This window comes from Gadus chalcogrammus, chromosome 7 (genome assembly GCF_026213295.1).
Source record: "Gadus chalcogrammus isolate NIFS_2021 chromosome 7, NIFS_Gcha_1.0, whole genome shotgun sequence".
NCBI classification, from domain to species: Eukaryota; Metazoa; Chordata; class Actinopteri; order Gadiformes; family Gadidae; genus Gadus; species Gadus chalcogrammus.
Window position 1 is genome coordinate 28,896,921 of NC_079418.1, and position 18,081 is coordinate 28,915,001.

General features: G+C 45.7%; 3 protein-coding genes across 4 annotated transcripts; 2 read left to right on the top strand and 1 right to left on the bottom strand.

The window, feature by feature from the left end:
* Positions 1-1,436: 1,436 nt before the first annotated feature.
* guca1d (guanylate cyclase activator 1d) lies at positions 1,437-7,759 on the top strand. 2 transcript variants are annotated; one of them, XM_056595099.1, is made up of 5 exons: positions 1,437-2,093; positions 4,368-4,517; positions 5,189-5,276; positions 5,575-5,698; positions 5,797-5,815. In XM_056595099.1, exons 1-4 carry the CDS (start codon positions 1,899-1,901, stop codon positions 5,691-5,693), a joined length of 552 nt encoding a protein of 183 aa, XP_056451074.1. In that variant the 5' UTR covers positions 1,437-1,898; the 3' UTR covers positions 5,694-5,698; positions 5,797-5,815. The 2 variants fall into 2 exon arrangements, with proteins under 2 accessions (XP_056451074.1, XP_056451073.1); XM_056595098.1 differs by having other exon boundaries at positions 5,575-7,759.
* alg8 (ALG8 alpha-1,3-glucosyltransferase) lies at positions 7,487-14,078 on the bottom strand. Its single transcript, XM_056595080.1, has 13 exons — positions 13,837-14,078; positions 13,477-13,555; positions 12,867-13,060; positions 12,587-12,696; positions 11,866-11,933; positions 11,467-11,593; positions 11,207-11,310; positions 10,992-11,112; positions 9,964-10,103; positions 9,560-9,699; positions 8,886-8,983; positions 8,607-8,679; positions 7,487-8,356 (listed from the first exon to the last, which is right to left on the bottom strand). The coding sequence occupies exons 1-13, from the start codon at positions 13,920-13,922 to the stop codon at positions 8,125-8,127; spliced, it is 1,572 nt and encodes a 523-aa protein (XP_056451055.1). The 5' UTR covers positions 13,923-14,078; the 3' UTR covers positions 7,487-8,124.
* On the top strand, positions 13,926-17,757 carry ccdc90b (coiled-coil domain containing 90B). The gene is made up of 9 exons (XM_056595096.1): positions 13,926-14,318; positions 14,522-14,641; positions 14,871-14,974; positions 15,114-15,215; positions 15,726-15,767; positions 16,012-16,083; positions 16,527-16,580; positions 16,762-16,876; positions 17,230-17,757. Exons 1-9 carry the CDS (start codon positions 14,243-14,245, stop codon positions 17,283-17,285), a joined length of 741 nt encoding a protein of 246 aa, XP_056451071.1. The 5' UTR covers positions 13,926-14,242; the 3' UTR covers positions 17,286-17,757.
* Positions 17,758-18,081: the final 324 nt, after the last annotated feature.

Sequence of the window (18,081 nt, forward strand, 5' to 3'; positions counted from 1 at the left end):
ACCACCCACAGGATCAGAATGCACACACACACCTCACCAGACAGCCTGAGAGGTTCTGGCTCCTCTTCTGTTGACCCCGAAGACCAACGGAGCCGGGGTTGACCTCGGATCGCCTTGAGGCTGGCTGTCCTTTGCGTGTTTCACTCTTATTGTTTAAATGTCACCGCAGCCCAGGATCATCTGTTCCTGTTAAGCTCGGCGACCGTTCCACGACCCATCATGAAGTGTGTTCCCTCAACCAACCAACCAATCAACCAATCAACCAATCAACCAATCAACCAATCAACCAATCAATCAATCAATCAATCAATCAATCAATCAATCAATCAAAACCTTTATTAATTCAGGGAAAAATACGCATTGACATAATCTACATCTCTCCCTCTCTCTCTCTCTCTCTGTCTCTCTCTCTCTCTCTCTCTCTCTCTCTCTCTCTCTCTCTCTCTCCCTCTCTCTCTCTCTCTCTCTCTCTCTCCATCTGTCTATCTCTCTCTTATTTGGGTGTGTATATATGTAAAAAATGATATATTCCCCCCCCCCCCCCCCCCCCCCCCCCCTCCCCTTTTCATTACAGTCCTTCTCTGACCTAGTTTTTCCGAAACAACACACTTTTTCTGAGTGTGGCGTTTCCACAGGCTGCCAGTCAGTAATCCTGTAAGCCGGTAGCCCGGTACTAGCTGGCGCTGCTGTGCTCTGCGTGTGACATTTGATCCAGCTGTCTCAGCCCACCTCCTGTTGTCCTTCCCCAATGTCTGTCTGCTCCTCTTTTGTCCATCATCCTGTCTGATTTTCCTTTCTCATGGCCTCCGACCCCTGCAACGGGTTTCTGAGAAGGTGCTGTCCTCACTTCTGTGGAGCTCATCCACTTCCTGTCATGTGATCCAAGGCCTAATTTTTCCCGCTCTTATATATTGGCTAAATCTTTAAGGGTTGTTTGCAGGTTCTGTTCAATGGTATCGGTGTAGCTTTCGCACCAACCGACAGCGTGCAGTATTCCTGCATCCAGTTTGTAATTTTTATGCTTCATTTCAGGGCAGTCAATGGATATGTACCATCATGTCGCTGATCCCCCAACATTCAGCACATTAATAAACATTAAGCGATGAGATCTCATTCAAACTGTCGCGCAATACCGGACAGCATTGTTCCTGCAACGGCGGCTGCTTGTTCTTTAGTCTCATTTGTGAGATGCTTTAAATAAAGACAAGTAAAAACAAGGAAATATTAAAAAATTAACACCCATCTTTTCATCATGGCATACGTTTCTGTGCCCTATTTAAACATATTTAATCAGATATCGGGAGGTCAAAGCAGGAGAGAAAAGAAAAAGAATGTGTTATGTAACCATCCTTCCCTCATCGCTGTTCTTGCTCGCTATAAAGCCTCTAGGCGGGGCCGGCCAAAGCAGAAAGCTCTTGGCCAGCGGTCTTATCTCGTTAGGGCGTTATACTGTCCTGTGTCAACAGTGTCCTGGTGGAATTAAGAGGGTTAGCGACTCCTGAGTCCTGCTCTTTGCTTCGCTGTGCAGCCTGAACACGGGCCAGCTCGACAAACCAGATGACGTCCGCGTCCATGCACCGGCCTTTGCCTCCTGTCCTCTTTGTTCTGTACCTGATATTCTTCTTCTTCATGTTCTGCGTCCTTTCTTTTTACTCCATCACCGCCAGGCTGAAGTAGACAGCCGTCCGCTAAACCAGTTGACCCAGAGGTCGGCTCCGAACGGGGGGCCGTCCTAAGAAGATCCACGGGCTTCCGCTTCCACCGAGCGGAGAAGAAGCCTGACCGACCGCTGAGCCGATTTTGGACCCGATTTTGGACACTTTTGGGCGGCAGGGTGTGACACCTCCCTCCCTCTTTGTGAGCCTGCTCTGTCTCTCCACCCCTTTTGAGGTTGAGCCATGGGGAACCACGGCTCTAACCTGGACGATATCCTGGCGGAGGACATGCACCACTGGTACAACAAGTTCATGAGGGAGTCTCCGTCAGGGCTCATCACCCTGTTCGAGCTGAAGGCCATCCTGGGGCTCAAGCGCATGACTGAAGACGCCAACGGCTACGTGGACCAGGTGTTCATGACCTTCGACATGGACGGGGTGCGTACAGTAAACCCCTCACATGCACGTGCACATGTGAGGGCACATGCATTGAGTGCATTTGTATGCATTGTGTTTTCTGTGGTAAAGAAAAAGCCATTGACCATAGACCATAGACCTAAAAAGCCATAGACCATAGTTTTACCACAAAGTCTTCCCTTTGTGGTAAAACTATTGTCTATACATTTTTAGGAGACCTTTTCATGCTAGAGCCTACATATGATCACTATGTAGGCTCTAGGATGAAAGGGTCTCCTATCTCATGCATCTTCTTCAGGAAACCTTGTGGGGACTCTGGTCCAATATATGCGTACCTTCTCTTAGTAACTATTTCCGTGGTTAAGTAGCGCTGAGGTGGCCAGGTTAGGAGCCGTGGGCTGTATAAGTTTAGCTCCGGAGGGGGTATTCATGTAGCGCAAGATCTGTGAAGGACAATGCATGGGAAGTCATGACCATGACCATGTATGTATAGAATAAGGTTAGGAGTCCCAAAGCCAATTTAAGGTCACCTTCCTCTAAGGACTCTGTGTCATTTAATTGTTTCTTAATTGTGTTGTTGGTTGGGTTCTTAGCCGATTGCAATCTATCGTTCATGCAGGATGCACAGCTGGTTGATTGCATGTGAAAGTTAGAGGGAAACAGAAGAATGGCAGATGTGAACAAACTAAGGCTCTCAGAGAGGGGGACTGATATTGGCTAAATGGTTGATTGGCTTACGGCACAGATAGCAAATCCTGGAGCCTGCTGGGCCACAAGAGTAAGTCGATTTTTTGCTGTCAGCATGTGTACGCCCCCCCCCCCCCACACACACACACACACACACACACACACACACACACACACACACACACACACACACACACACACACACACACACACACACACACACACACACACACACACACACACACACACACACACACACACACACACACAAACTTGCAGTACTAGCCAAAGGGCAGTGATGTACATGCCCGGTTCATACTTGGTGAACCACAGTGTCCATCGCACAAAATCATAGCAGAAGTGTTGCTGCATTTTGCATATTGAAGGACAGACAGACATACAGGCCAGCAAAGGCATCAGTTGACAGTAAGGCTGGACCAGGTTACATTAATACTTTTTATACTTTCTTTTAATACAGTTTTGTTGGGGTGAATCTTAGATTAATATTTAATTATGGGTTAATTACTACACGTTAATTGTGATGATCCGGGAAACTATTCATACAAACGCAAAGGAAACAAATCATAATTTAAAATTATAAATAACAAAAATACTCCCCGAAATATTGTACATGGCATGTTATGTTTCATGAGTTGTGGTAAGGGCTGGTTGGTTGTTGGTTGCTAGGGGAGAGAGCTGTTGCCACGGGTCAGGTCAGTGACCCTGACCCTCTCTCCGGGACGAGCAAGAGCTTTATCATATTATAATACATTCCATTCGGTTGGAGCTTTCATACAAAGTCCAAGCCTTCCAATATGATGTCCTCAGCATCCCTCGGGAATGGAAGCCCTAACCCGGGCAGTGCCAGTCTCCAGTCTTCAATAGAAGATTTGCAACACCCAAGAGGACCTTCACCGCCTCTGGCAGACATTTGAGCAGTGGGAATGTTTAAGCAATCTAGGAAAAAGTCAACGGTGTAACCTGCTGTAATCCTCCATTCTGCTAAAAAATCCATCTCCAACATACCATGTAGCCACTCCGCCCTCACCAGCGTTTGTGCCTACCTGCAGGCATCTGTGACTAAGATCCTTAATCTCAACCGCCTAATCTGCATTCACTGTTAAACGCTTTAGAATACAGCGTCTGATGAATGAGTCGATAGAAGATCTTTGCTGCTATACAGGGGGGGGGGGGGGGGGGGCAAACCGGGAATCCAGATGTTATAAAAGAAAAATAGTAATTATGTATATTTTATACTGATATCATTTTTATTATCAACTAACCTCTTTATTGCTTTCTTCTCCATCTCTCCTCCTCTCTCTCTCTCTCTCTCTCTCTCTCTCTCTCTCTCTCTCCCTCCCATCCACTGTCTCTCCTCCACTGTCTCTCTTCCCCCCTACTGTCTCTCTCCCCCACCCTCTCACTCTCTCCCTTCGCCTACTGTCTCTCCCCCACCCTCTCACTCTCTCCCTTCGCCTACTGTCTCTCTCCCCCACTCCTCACTCTCTCCCTTCGCCTACTGTCCCTCTCCTCTACTCTCTCACCCTCACCTCCCCCCCTATGATCTCTCTCCTCCCCCCTACTCTCCCTCCCCCTCCCCCTCTGCAGGATGGGTACATAGACTTTGTGGAGTACATAGCAGCCATCAGCCTGATGCTGAAAGGAGAGATCAACCAGAAACTCAAGTGGTACTTCAAACTGTTTGACCAGGACGGCAACGGAAAGATCGACAGAGATGAATTAGAAACCATCTTCTCGGTAATAGCCTCATAACATCAAAAGCAGTCTACAAACTGAATACAGCCGCACACATGAGTGGCTGTCTAGACACAGATCATGATATTTATAGCCCTTAAATCACGTGGTCATGATGAACACATCAAATAATTCAATATACATATATATATATATATATACATATATATATATATATATATTGTTGTTGTTTTTTTTGGATACATAATTTAATCTATTAATGGACAGCAAATCATCATTCAGTCAGATGTTTGATCAATCAGGTTGGGTAACACACAGAAGGTGGTCATTTAGAGATTTTTCAAGAATGGTAAATTCCGTATGTTCTCTTTGTCTAGATCTAGATTAGTTTAGATCCAGAATCTCAAACAGAACTCCCCTGCCCTGACCCTTCAAGATCAAATCGGACCGGGCTAAACTGAATTAAAGGAACTCTTATAACCTGGATGAGCTTATCCAATCAAACAGCAGGAAAGGCCTCTGCCTAACACTTCCTTATGGGCGGGTTAACCCCATTGGTTTGGATGTCATTTCAGGATAGCGTCTCCATGGTAATAAGATAACATGTTTCTCTGTTTACCCCACCTGGAGTCTTCCCAGCCTTTGCTCAAATTCTGTCCCTTTGTCGGTCTGTCTGACTGACTGTCTCTCTGTCTCTCCCTCTCTCTCTCCAGGCCATCCAGGACATCACACGGAACCGGGATATTGACCCGGAGCAGATTGTTTCTGTGATATACGAGAGGATCGACACGAGAGGAGAAGGTGAGAACCAATCACTTCCATCACAGACACTCAGCTCTTCCTATCACTTCACTGACACACCAGAGACTCATCGATCCAAGTCTTTGAATAGTTCACCAACAATTCACAACAATGCTGCTGCAATTGGCAGTTCTAAATAAGCAAAAAAAAAAAATCATTGTTTTATCATGACATTAGCAATTGGACACTTCCGCACACTTTTTATCGTTCCATACAACCAATTACTGAGTTATGCCAAAATGAGTTGTAAATGGCTGGGTGGCTCATAACCCCATCTCCCCCCCCCCGCCCCCATCAGGTGAGCTGACCCTGGAGGAGTTCATTGACGGAGCCAAGAACCACCCTGACATCATGGAGACGCTGAAGACCATGATGGACCTGACGCCCGTCCTCATCATCATCATTGAAGGACTCTAGAAGAGGTGAGAAGGCTGCTGGGTGCACCGGCGGAGGCAGGCTGAGGCAGGGCACGAACACAGAACACTAACCAGAAGTTCCCTCTCCCATCAACCTTCCCAAGGGACTTCGAAGCCCCCCCCCCCCACCCTATGTCTAGTCAGTCCCTTCCATGAGGAAGCCTGACTTTTGGTGTTTAGAAGGAGGCCTGGGGACATCGTAAAGGACTGGGGTTGACGTCGGAAGAGGTTTGAGGAAAAAGACCAGAAGAAACCTGGAAAACTGGCGACGTCAAAGGCAAATAACAACAAATTCAACAGTGACTGGCTTCAGACCTACTGTCCTGCAAGTTGAAGAATTTCCCCATGCTACTCTCTCAGAGCAAGCCAAACAATCAAAGGGGGTCATACCAGTGTTTTGAATTAGCGATCACAAAGTCCTAGTGAAAAGACCTAGTCTGGCCTCCCTCTTTTTGTTATGCTTTTTCTTAATGCTTGTTTCCAGACGATGTATTTTGTTGTCCTATTCAGTATACAAACCCATTTTCAATTGATAGCTAAATGTCATTCGATTGTCTGAATCCGACCAATCCAAGGGCTGCTTCCCATCAAGAGCACAGCATTCAGAGGCAAACTGTGCCCCGTCATACAAGGTGACCAGGCTGGTGTTGTCCCTTATCCTCCTAACGCTGTAATAGCCTTAGCAGACTGAGCCAATAGACTTCCCTCCTAGCAACGCGGGGAGCTTTTTATAGGCAGGACTTCTCACCACACAGCTCAGGGGAGACGGAACGTGAGCGGTACTCACAAACGTGCAAAATCAAAGAGACTGGGAAGGACAACGAAGTGAACTCACTTGTAAAGAAAGAGCGCGAGCACACTGGCAAACTGAATCCAAAGCTCAAATCAATACGCAAAAAGAAAAAGAAGCCGATTCAAATGAGTCACTTGAGTTGCTGTTACTTTCCCCTTGTCCGTTCCATAGAGCTGACTTGCACGGGATGGGCTGATTATGTAACCTAACACTACGGTTAGGCAGACTAATCCCTCCAAAGGGATTAGGCTTCTTCAGCGGGCAGCAGTGATCCTGTGTGGGGCGGGTCACGGTGGAACGACTCCTTGAGGTGCTTCCCTTATCTGCTGGAACTGTAGCCTTCAACCATTCAGTGTCAACCAATATGCTTGGATGATTTTGCTGTCAATTCTATGGACGTTTTTCTCACATCAACAACGTATGCTCTTAAAGCATTCAAACACTCGACACAACTATGCTCTGATTGCTCAAGCAGTAAATACGCTGTATGCAGTTGTACAGACCGATAGAGGTCAAACGCTGTGACTCTGACATGCTAGACCGGGGGCTGGCTTGCAGAGGTGGAATCATGTCAAAAATCGGAAAATAAGAGCACAAGAATTTATATTAATCAGTAATAACCGTGCTTGAACCAAGCTTTAAACTAGCACTAATAAAAAACTCTTCCTCTATCTAACTTAGCTCCCTTTTTATCGATCAGATTATTGATTGATATTACCCTGCCCTCACTTCTCTCTGTGGATTGCCTGGTGCACATAGTTTCATGTTACATATTACATTACGGGAACTTGTTTGACATGGACTAGTGGCTTCTGTAGAGGATGAGTCAACGCATGCATTTTCTGTCTCTTGCGCTTAGTTACTGAAGGGGAAATGAGCCGTGTCGAATACTGAAGGACATGCAGACGGAACACGAGAGATTGAGTCGTACGTCACCCAGATGTGGGGCAGCCAACCAGCTTAACCTAATGGTTAAGCGCTACGCACAAGAGTCAAAAAGCTTCTTTTTTTTTTTACAATGCAGCCTTTGTACCGCTTGAGAGGAGAAAGGAGAAATGAGAAAAGGGAGTTATTTGTATGTTTAAAAACTGCGACGTCAGAGATTGTCCAAGGAAGATGGACTGTGTTGTTTAAAACTCTGCGCATTAGGTTCATAGTAGTCATTTTAATGGTGGATTTTAATGAATCATGCTCTGTGTTGCCTTACCAATAAAGTTCATCAAGAATCTTCCAATGTGTCGGGTTATTTCCTTGAGAACAGCTCTAACCCCATGGTCTGTCCACATTTTGAATGTGCAAATGTGTATGTATCCCCCTCCTCACCCCTTCTCCAATCTCAAGTCACAACACAGCAAATAACTGTATTGATAAAAAAAATACTCACAAGAAACTGTATCAAATAGCATATTTAATCACAAAATTGCAAATATAAAATAGATTCTTAGAAATGGCAAATAATTCTAATTGCCTATCATTGATCCATCGTCAACCACTGGTCCTTGATATGCTTGAGGATTTGGTTGCTACAGCAACGAGTCCCAAAGGATTCATGAGAATTCTATACAAATGATGTACAACACTACACAAGGCATGTATGTTTTTTAAAGAGAACTAGATATTTTCGCTCACAGCAGCATTGTTAAAGACGTTTGGTTTTTTCAGTAACTTCCTGTGTCAGAAGGGAGACGTAAAGTCGGACAAACGAATAGGAGACGCCCAGGGCGCAGTACACGGATGTCACCAGCAGGGGGACGAAGGGCAGGGTCTGCTGCCACGGCGACAGAGGAAAGACGACCTCGCAGAGGACCTCCACGGCGACCAGGCCCAGAAGGTAGAGGGCTTCCAGAGGATGAAGCAAAGAACCCTCTCCACTGAGGTGAGACGAAGCAGTAGTAAACCATCAGATGTACGTCTCATAAAGAAGGGACTCTTTCATTTCTTTCTAAACGATTTCATTTTAGCAATGAGTTCCCATATAAAGGATATTTATTAATCTATTTATTTATTTATTCAGTACCCTCACCTGTATATGAAAATTAAAACAAAAGTAATCATATAAATATTAACTGACTTTGTATACATCCATTCAAAATAAACTTATAATAATAAAGTGTGACTCACCTGAAAAGGTTTCTCAAAGCACTGAAGGAGTAGATGGTGAACAACAGCATCAGCAGGACCTTAATGGGAAACTCTAGAGAAGGACAGCACCAGCTTGTTCAGTAACTGATCACTAATATATCATGTAACATTTGAATACTCAATTCGAGTGTGGTTTGACAGGCCCAATGTTTGAAACAGGTTGAAACGGGGGGAAAGGTCTTCCCCACTAGCCGTTGTTTAATGGAGCCACGATGGCAGCAGCAGCAGCAGCAGTAGCCAGGTGGCAGAGGGACGTACCTGCGGGGGTGAACAGCAGTGGGAACAGGGAGTAATGGCCTGTAGTGGCCAGCATCAGGAATATCCCAGCATCCCGTCTGCTTTCAACAGCCAGGATACTGGAGGAAGAGAAAGACAGTTATATTCCCGATCCCATATAGTCTTGCGGGTTTTAGTGAGTGGACCAATCACAGCCCTTGCTGCTGCCTCGCCTCGACGGAAGGTTCCAATTTTTGGGAGGCGTACGTGGACGCAAGAAGGGTCCGTAAGGACGTAAGGGGTCCGCAAGGACGTGGAACCATAACTAACACTGTTCTAGAGCAGGTCGAATATGGAGAAATCAAAATCACGATTATTTTGGTCAATATTGAAATCCCGATTATTCAAACTATTTTTTTTTGAGTTTGAAAACATGATCAGCACGTCTATCTCAAAAACACTTTGTTACGGAGAACTTAGAAATTTCGTCCGAAAATTTCGAACACAAAATCGTCCGAAAGAAATTGTTCAAATCTAAATCAAATTCTATAAAACCCAAAAGAAAAAAACTCGATTAGGTTAATTTTGTGATAGTTTGACGCTAAAATCGCTGTACACTGATGCCCTGGGTGTTATCCATGTTGTAGGGTGGGTGTGGAAGGTGACCCTCCGACCCCCCCTGTGGACGCCCGTGTTCCCCTGAGGCCGGAGCCTACCTGAGGGGCAGGACGGCCAGCAGCACGGCCTTCTCGTGAACGTGCCAGCTGAACATGAAGGAGGCCAGGGCGCACTGCACCAGGCAGCGCAGGAAGCCCCGCCCACCACAGGGCCGCCGCCACACGCACCACAGGGCCGGCTGGAGGGGGAGGGCGAGGGCGAGGGCGAGGGCGAGAGAGAGAGAGAGAGAGAGAGAGAGAGAGAGAGAGAGAGAGACAGAAAGAAAGAAAGAGACACAAATATATGATAAACGATAACTATCCCTGCAGCAGAGCATCAAAGCTGTCTCCAAAGCATAACCCTCCTACCTCGGATCATAAAAGAGAAACTATACCACTTTGAATGCTCTACCAACACCCTCTCTCCCTCCCCTCTACCTGTCTCCCCCCACCCCGCAGCTCACCAGTATGGCCAGCAGGGTGCAGAGCAGCGCTGTGGGGGGGGACACCGAGGGCAGCACCGCGTGCTGGAACTCCTGCACCAGGCCGCCCGTCATGGACGCCTTGGGGAGACCGGCCACGTCCAGCAGCCCCAGACGCACACCTGACAGACAGACAGACAGACAGAGAGACAGACAGAGAGACAGAGAGACAGACAGAGAGAGACAGAGACAGAGACACAGACAGAGAGAGAGAGAGAGAGAGAGAGACAGAGAGAGAGACAGAGACAGAGACAGAGACACAGACACAGACACAGACAGAGACAGAGAGAGAGAGAGAGAGAGACAGAGACAGAGAGAGACAGAGAGAGAGAGAGACACAGACAGAGACACAGACAGAGAGAGAGACAGAGACAGAGACAGAGACAGAGACAGAGACAGAGACAGAGAGAGAGAGAGAGAGAGAGAGAGAGAGAGATACAGACAAAGAGTGAAAAAGACAGAGACAGAGAGGGACAGCAAGACAGAGAGAGAGACCGAGGGACATAAAGAGAGCGAGAGAACAGAGAGAGACCAACAGAGAGACATAGACAAAGACAGATAAGTAGAGATAGAGACACAGACAGAGAGAGGACAGAGAGAGAGAGGACAGAGAGAGAGAGACAGAGAGAGAGAGGACAGAGAGAGAGGACAGAGAGAGAGACACAGACAGAGAGAGGACAGAGAGAGAGGACAGAGAGAGAGACACAGACAGAGAGAGGACAGAGAGAGAGAGGACAGAGAGAGAGAGACACAGACAGAGAGAGGACAGAGAGAGAGGACAGAGAGAGAGACACAGACAGAGAGAGGACAGAGAGAGAGATACAGACAGAGAGAGGACGAGAGAGAGAGAGAGAGTGAAAGAGGGACAGAGAGAGACCAGCGACAGAGAGAGACAGACAGAGACAAAGAGGGACAAATACAGTGAAGGAGATTTAAAAAAAGGGCAAGTGTCTGGTTTTGTATAAGCTGTTACGAAAAGTTGTCAGGATACAGCTGAACCATAGCCTCACCCAACATGGACAGGGCCTTGTCCAGGACGTTGTAGAGGGCCCAGAAGTTGGGGGCCCAGTAGGCGTGGCAGAGGCCCCTCTTGAAGGGGAAGAGCCTGGACAGGACCTGGGGGAGCTGGCCCTGGAGAGTCGGGGGGGTAAAACAGCCCACCGCTGGTAAACCACACCGTGTCGCCACGTGCCTGAACGCATTTCGATTACCGTTATCTGGTTACCATGGCAACGAAGGGCCCGAAGGACGCCGCGGTGACGGAGAGGACGACGGCCCCCAGGGACACGAGACGGACGGGGCTGAAGCTCCTCCATCTCAAAGAGCCGTCTGGAAAGGACGGGCCGGGGTCGCAACATTACGATAACGAACAACGGGAAAAACAATTTCCTGACAACAACAAAAAAGGAAAAACCTAACCTTGAACTAGAAGTCAAGGCTTTGGTATACATGTGTGCGCTCGTTGGAGGTTAGCGCTCGTCCTACCCGTGTTGTCCTGGGTGAAACAGAAGCATCTCAGCAGGTAGACGCCGTAGGCCGGAGCCACATACAGGTTGATGTGCTTCAAGTTGAGCACGATGGAGAACCACAGCGCCCCCTCCAGGTGCCTGGCCTGCAGTACAGGTACGGGTGAAGTTAAAAACCAGAGTACGCTACTTACAGGAAGTATTCATTTGTAAGAAAGCCTGTATCGCAAGCTTTCACGACATAGCCGAAGTATCAATCTCAATGGGCACGGTTAAAGTAAGTTAAAGTTAAGGTTGGTGACACTACTAATTTGTCTCTGTAGGCCAAGGCTACAACTTATTAAAATATCAGATTGATTCAATATTACTAAGGCATGCCCCAAGGCCTTTGTGAACAATGCAGTGTCATGACACCCACCTGTAGATGCCGCGCCACTGAGAGAAGCAGGAAGCCGAACAAGAACCCGTTGTACTGGAAATGGATATCTGTGGGAAACGTTAAAGCTACCAACATTATACCTGGGGACACCATCAAGATGACATGTATCTTCAGCTAGTTGTATTCAAGGTTCACCTCTCTGATCGGGTCATTTAACAAATTAACACAATGGGCCTGCCATGACATTTGGTCACTTTTAACAATGAGTAACTATTGACAACAGACTGCATGTTGTAGGCTGTTTTAAGTTGTTTTTGTGTTTTGATGTGTAATTATAACACATCAAAAAGTTATAATAAAACACCATCAAATTGATGGACAACAGGAGTCCTTATTTGACTTCTAATTATGTATTAAGGGTTATAAGGTGTGCATTATAAATGTATGTTCCATGAAATCCATTTTAAACAGCAAAGTGGGGAGGGGGGAGGGGGACTAGCTATGAGATGTTATTATTTTCCTGACAAGATATTCGGTAGGTGTGTCCCTCTGTGAATTGTTATGAGTATTTCACATTTATAGACAAGGCTGTCCGTCCCTTAAGAAACAGGAGGTTCCAGCTCCTATGGCCGTGTGTGTGTGTGTGTGTGTGTGTGTGTGTGTCTGTGTCTGTGTCTGTGTCTGTGTCTGTGTCTGTGTCTGTGTGTGTGTGTGTGTGTGTGTGCGTGCGCGTGTGCTGGTCTATGGGGGTTTAGGATACGATCAACGATGAAGAGGCCGAAGTTCCACAGCAGAAGCACAGCCAGTACGAAACACGGACGCCTTAGCAGGTCCTTGGCGGCTTTCTCTTCTCTGACAGTAGTGCAGCACCTGGGGAGAGAGGCAAGAGTCTGAACAATGGTCCCTGATCCCGGTCCATGAACATTTTTGGATTCCTCAATGGGATATCTTTCTATCGGAGCAGCACATATAAACAAACCCACTGTAAGTAACAGCCACTGGTTGAGTTGGTCCCTCAAAATACACGTTCTAAGACTCACTCTTTCACAGCGTAGATGAACACCAGGTCGGCAAAGACGACGGACAGCCTCTGGAAGAGAATGGTGGCGGGGCTGGCGTAGTTCAGGTTCTCCACCACCAGCATTCCCCGGTCGAAGTGCACCGCAGCCTGTGAGAGGCCGTACTCGAACCAAGCGAACAGCGGAGGATAGTCCAGCGTCCATTCAGAGGTGTTCTGGAAGAAGGGAAACAAGGCCAACAATGCTTCTCTAACATAGAATGGCTCCACTGGCCACAGTGGGCATCTATAGTATGCAGCTCACAGATGTGTCTTGTTCACAGGTTCGGAAAACACCGCTGAATAGACAATCTCAAGTATTATCTCCTGAAGAGCTCATGAACTGCTTCTGTTGTTGTACATAGTGTGTCACAGAGAATATGCTATTCCATATATGACCTGTCCTATTAAATAATTGTTTTTTCCTGAGTGATTTCCTGTGCATAAATAAATGGGACATAGTATTAAGCCGGATTCAGAGTTGTTGAATGGTGTGACTGACTGCCTACATTTCTTGAGCTGCATATATCATACGATAGCAGATGCATATCAAGTTGGGTTGTCCTGTATGTCTTTGTGTATCCCAAACTAACCTCGTAGTACCACCTGGATACAGGTAAGCTATGCGTGATGGCCAGCCAGTTCCTGTGTACTTCGAAGTCCGTCGAATGACTGGAAGACAGGGTAAAGTCATGGGTAAATACATAAAGAGACATAATGACGTTTGGAACAATTAAACAACAACATTGACATCTTATTCGGCCACAGTTACACCAGAATGTATGCACAACAAGTTGTAAAACACATTGAACAGAATGAAGGCGGTAACCAGGTCTTGTTGACGTGCTAAAAACACTGTTAACTGTCAGGCAAACTGCATTGACTACATCTCAATCCACCCTTACAAGAAACAAATACAAGGGTTGAATATGCGAAGAAATAATTTAACTCACTATGCGTTGATAAAAAGACACTTTAGCAGAGAAACTGCGATTGCTAGAGCAGGAAACCAGCCGGAGCTTTCCACGGGCGCCGCCATGACAGCTACGTCATCATAGACAAACACAACTTTATTGTTCGTTGTCGTCGTCTCCGATGACCTAGCGATAAAGCTCACTATTACCTTCTTTCATTTGGATTTGAGGCATTATTGTGTTCTAAAACACACCCGTCTCCGTACCGAATAACAGCGTAGGCCACCCTTTACTACGATACGAGACACGTGTGTTACTAGTCTGTTATTACCTGATTTTGAAGTTATTATTTTAGTTAGTTATTCGTTTTTTTATCAAGTCAAAATCGCACTTTGCGGCGACAGCTTCACCAGTACTGTCTGGGATTGTCCCAAGACAAGAGACCATGATCCCCATGAATACAATACTGCGATCCCTGGCCCGTCTGCCATTGAGGAGACCGGTGGCACTTATGACGAGGAGTAAGTTGAGTTTTAAATACTATCTGTCTTCCAATTCTAACCACAAAAATGTATTGTTGAAATAGTTTTAAAACCCTGTGTGTGTGTGTGTGTGTGTGTGTGTGTGTGTGTGTGTGTGTGTGTGTGTGTGTGTGTGTGTGTGTGTGTGTGTGTGTGTGTGTGTGTGTGTGTGTTTATGTGTCTGACTCGTCCTTGTCTGACAGACTTTGAAGTTGGATGTCCCATGGCAACTCACACACAGAGGAACGTGGAGTTAACTCCTTTGGAGCAGAGGAAACTTACGTTCGACTCACACGGCGTGGTCAAGGACCTGGTGATAAGTGGTTTGTGACTTTGTCAAGATTAATCTTTATTGTTCATGTCTTTTCTTTAAAACAAACCTGCCCCTAATTTCTATCTAGAATTTAAATAAGTACACTTTAAATGCAATATAGGCCTACATAATAAACATATCGCAATGGGGTTAGATTCAATGCATGCAATCAAGGCCAATGTTTTCATGAGGGTCCTCCATTAATATCTGCACACAAACATCTCCATATTGTCCCCCAGGCTTTGAAAAGAACCAAGCTGAGATCATCGTGTCGGCTCTGGTGACTCTGACCACCGCAAACTTGGACATCGTCTACAAGGACATGGTGACGTCATCGCATCAGGTAGGACGCCAAACTATGGCTGTAATACATACATTCACCCTGTCACACCTCCCCCAGTCAGACATGATCTCCTCCATCCTGTTTCCTCTCCTCACCCCTCGTCTTGTCTCCTCTCCTGTCCCCTTACCTGCGCTGGCAGGAGGTGGCGCTCCAGCAGATCCTGGCTCACCTTGACGCCGTCAGGAAGGACATGGTGATCTTGGAGAAGAGCGAGTTTGCCAACCTGCGCTCTGAAAACGAGGTAGACACAAACGTCCTTGGTAGCACTTTACAATCGATGAGGGTTTGTTGATTAACCGTTCATTAAAACGCTGTGATAAGGGTTAATGGATTAGTGTCACCCTAACCGTATTAAATTATGTACAAATTATTAGTAGATGATTTCTAGACAATTAGTTTACTGTTAGTTATTGCTTGTTACTACATTTACTACTGTTAATTAATGGTTCATTAACTCTCATTGTAAAGTGTTACCAGGTCATCTCACAGAAGATCACGGCAAACAATGGCCTGTGAGAAAACCCACCTTGCTCACTATAAAACAAACCTAATAATTGAATCATGGTGTAGCCATGCAAATGTATTATAGGTCCATATATAAATGAAACAAACCCAAGCTTAAAGCAGCATAATCACCTGAGATTGGATTATAACATCGACATTGAATCCATCCCAACCCTACATACGTAAATGACTCAGATCTGAATCCCTTCAACTAAACACAAAAGGTCTGTCTCGTCTTCCTCTACAGAAAATGAAGAGAGAGCTGAATCAGCTGAAGTCGAGCTTGACGGTGAGGCAAACACCATTGGTCCTTCGCATCTCATATGTTGGCGATAAAATGGGAACAAAACCCATCTTGTGAGGTGTATCCAACTAGTGACACCTCCATACGCATCATTGTGTTGCTTCCCACTTCTTTCTTTCGTTCGGTTTTAATGTAGGCTCACTTCCTCACCGTCTAAAGCAGCTACAAAGTGCTCTGTTGCAAAATGGCCGCCTGATTAACGCCGTGTGTTTGTGCTCCTTCGCCACAGGAGGAGAGCCAGAGGGTCCGAGCAGAGGCCAAGCTGGACATCAACCTGGAGAGAAGCAGGGTCTCAGACATGGTACGGAGAGAGAGAGAGAGAGAGAGAGAGAGAGAGAGAGAGAGAGAGAGAGAGAGAGAGAGAGAGAGAGAGAGAGAGAGACAGAGAGAGAGAGAGGGAGAGACAGGCAGAGAGAGAGAAAGGAAAAAGAGAGAGAGGGAGACATAGGCAGAGAGAGAGAGAGAGAGAGAGAAAGAGAGAGAGAGACAGAGAGACAGAGACAGAGAGAGAGAGAGAGAGAGAGAGAGAGAGAGAGAGAGAGAGAGAGAGAGAGGTTGAGTGAGTCAGTGAGTGAGACACAGAAAATGCATAGTATAACAGATACTCATGATTACAGTGTTTACTGCAGTGGTAGGGTGTGTGTGTGTGTGTGTGTGTGTGTGTGTGTGTGTGTGTGTGTGTGTGTGTGTGTGTGTGTTTCCCTATTGAAGCCCCCTGTTCCTATGGCCTTGTGTTTCTACTAGTTTACTGAACAGGAGAAAAAGCTGTTGGAAGCCAACACAGAGTTTCACAGGAAGGTAAACAACAGCCACTGCCATCCACCCTTTTATTCCTGGCTTTTCTCTTCTTTCTCTCCGTCTTTGCCGTACTTTAGTTAACTTTGAGTCATTGGATATCCCAAGGTAATCTCCGAGTGCCCTGTAAAGGAGTCTTGTCTGTTGTTGTTGTTAAAGCGGACTGTATTGATGTGTTTTACAGAAAGCAGACCTTGACCACGACGCCATGGAGACCAACAAGAAGATCGACCTCGATGTAGCCTCGCTAAAAACCCTGCTGGAGTCTCTGAAACTCGAGACCGTGCGCTACCTTGCAGGTAGGCCTTTTGTGTGTGTGTGTCTGTAAATACATGCAAAAGTAAACCACATGACTTGAATCATGCGTGTCATATCCTGTCGTGCTCTGCTCGTCGTTACACTTGGGATGATATGACCTCTGAAGATGATCATGATGAACGTGTACAGTCGAGAGATGATCGTCTACCATTGCCCTACTCCTTTAGATGATTGTTGTGACCCATGCACAATAAGTGAGAGAAGTGATATAACCACTAACACATTGAAAAGACCAGTGTCAGATAAGATCAGAAATTTGATTATCTAGCGCCATGTTACCCCACTGACTGGCAGTGCAGTTCTTCATGTTAGTCTGTTCTTTCTGCCCCTGCAGCCTCTGTGTTTTCTTGTCTGACCATCGCGTTGGGCTTCTACTGGCTATGGAAGTGAAGAGGACTACCTACACAAGTCTCCAGAAGTATTTGTTTGAAGATTGTTTTAAATCAAGAGCATTAATTTATAATTGGGATGTGTCACAATTTTATCATTGAAATACATATTTGTTGCGTGTCATTTATTGAAGTTCTATTGTATAAGCTAATCAAAATGTATATTTCCATTGTACCTCTGTTCAAAGATAGCCTTTGACCAAGATCAACTGTCACCAAGTGATTAATGTTCAGTAAAACCTTTTCCTGAAAACATGTCAATCTTTTTTTCTTTGATTTAAAATTCCATGAAGTTTAATGAATTGAATGAATAAACCATCTGCAACTTTTTATTTGCAGTCTAATTTAAATTTTAAGCAGTTTATTTAGCAGAGTATTAACCGTTAATATTGTGAAATACCAACCTGGTTAAGTGTGCTCACCAATTTGCTCAAATGTAAAGTCACTCAGTTGCCGGAAAAAGGAAACATCAGTACGCAAAGAAAACCCAGAATACCAGCATTTAATACATCAAACCTTTATTGACTATAGCATAGCTAACAAGGAAAACCCAACACCACACCAATCACTGTTCACACAAAGATCTACTTTTCAGACTTGCTTTATTAGATAAGAAAAAACGGATCAGGCCAAAAATAATTAGTTGTCAAACCTCTGCAAAAAAATAATCATCCACTGTCATCTTACGACTGTTAAACATGACAAAACGTGTTTAATTGTAGAAACCACTGAATCCCAATACTGAACTTAAACCACTGCAAGATCAATGCAGTATATTCTTACCATAAATTTTACGT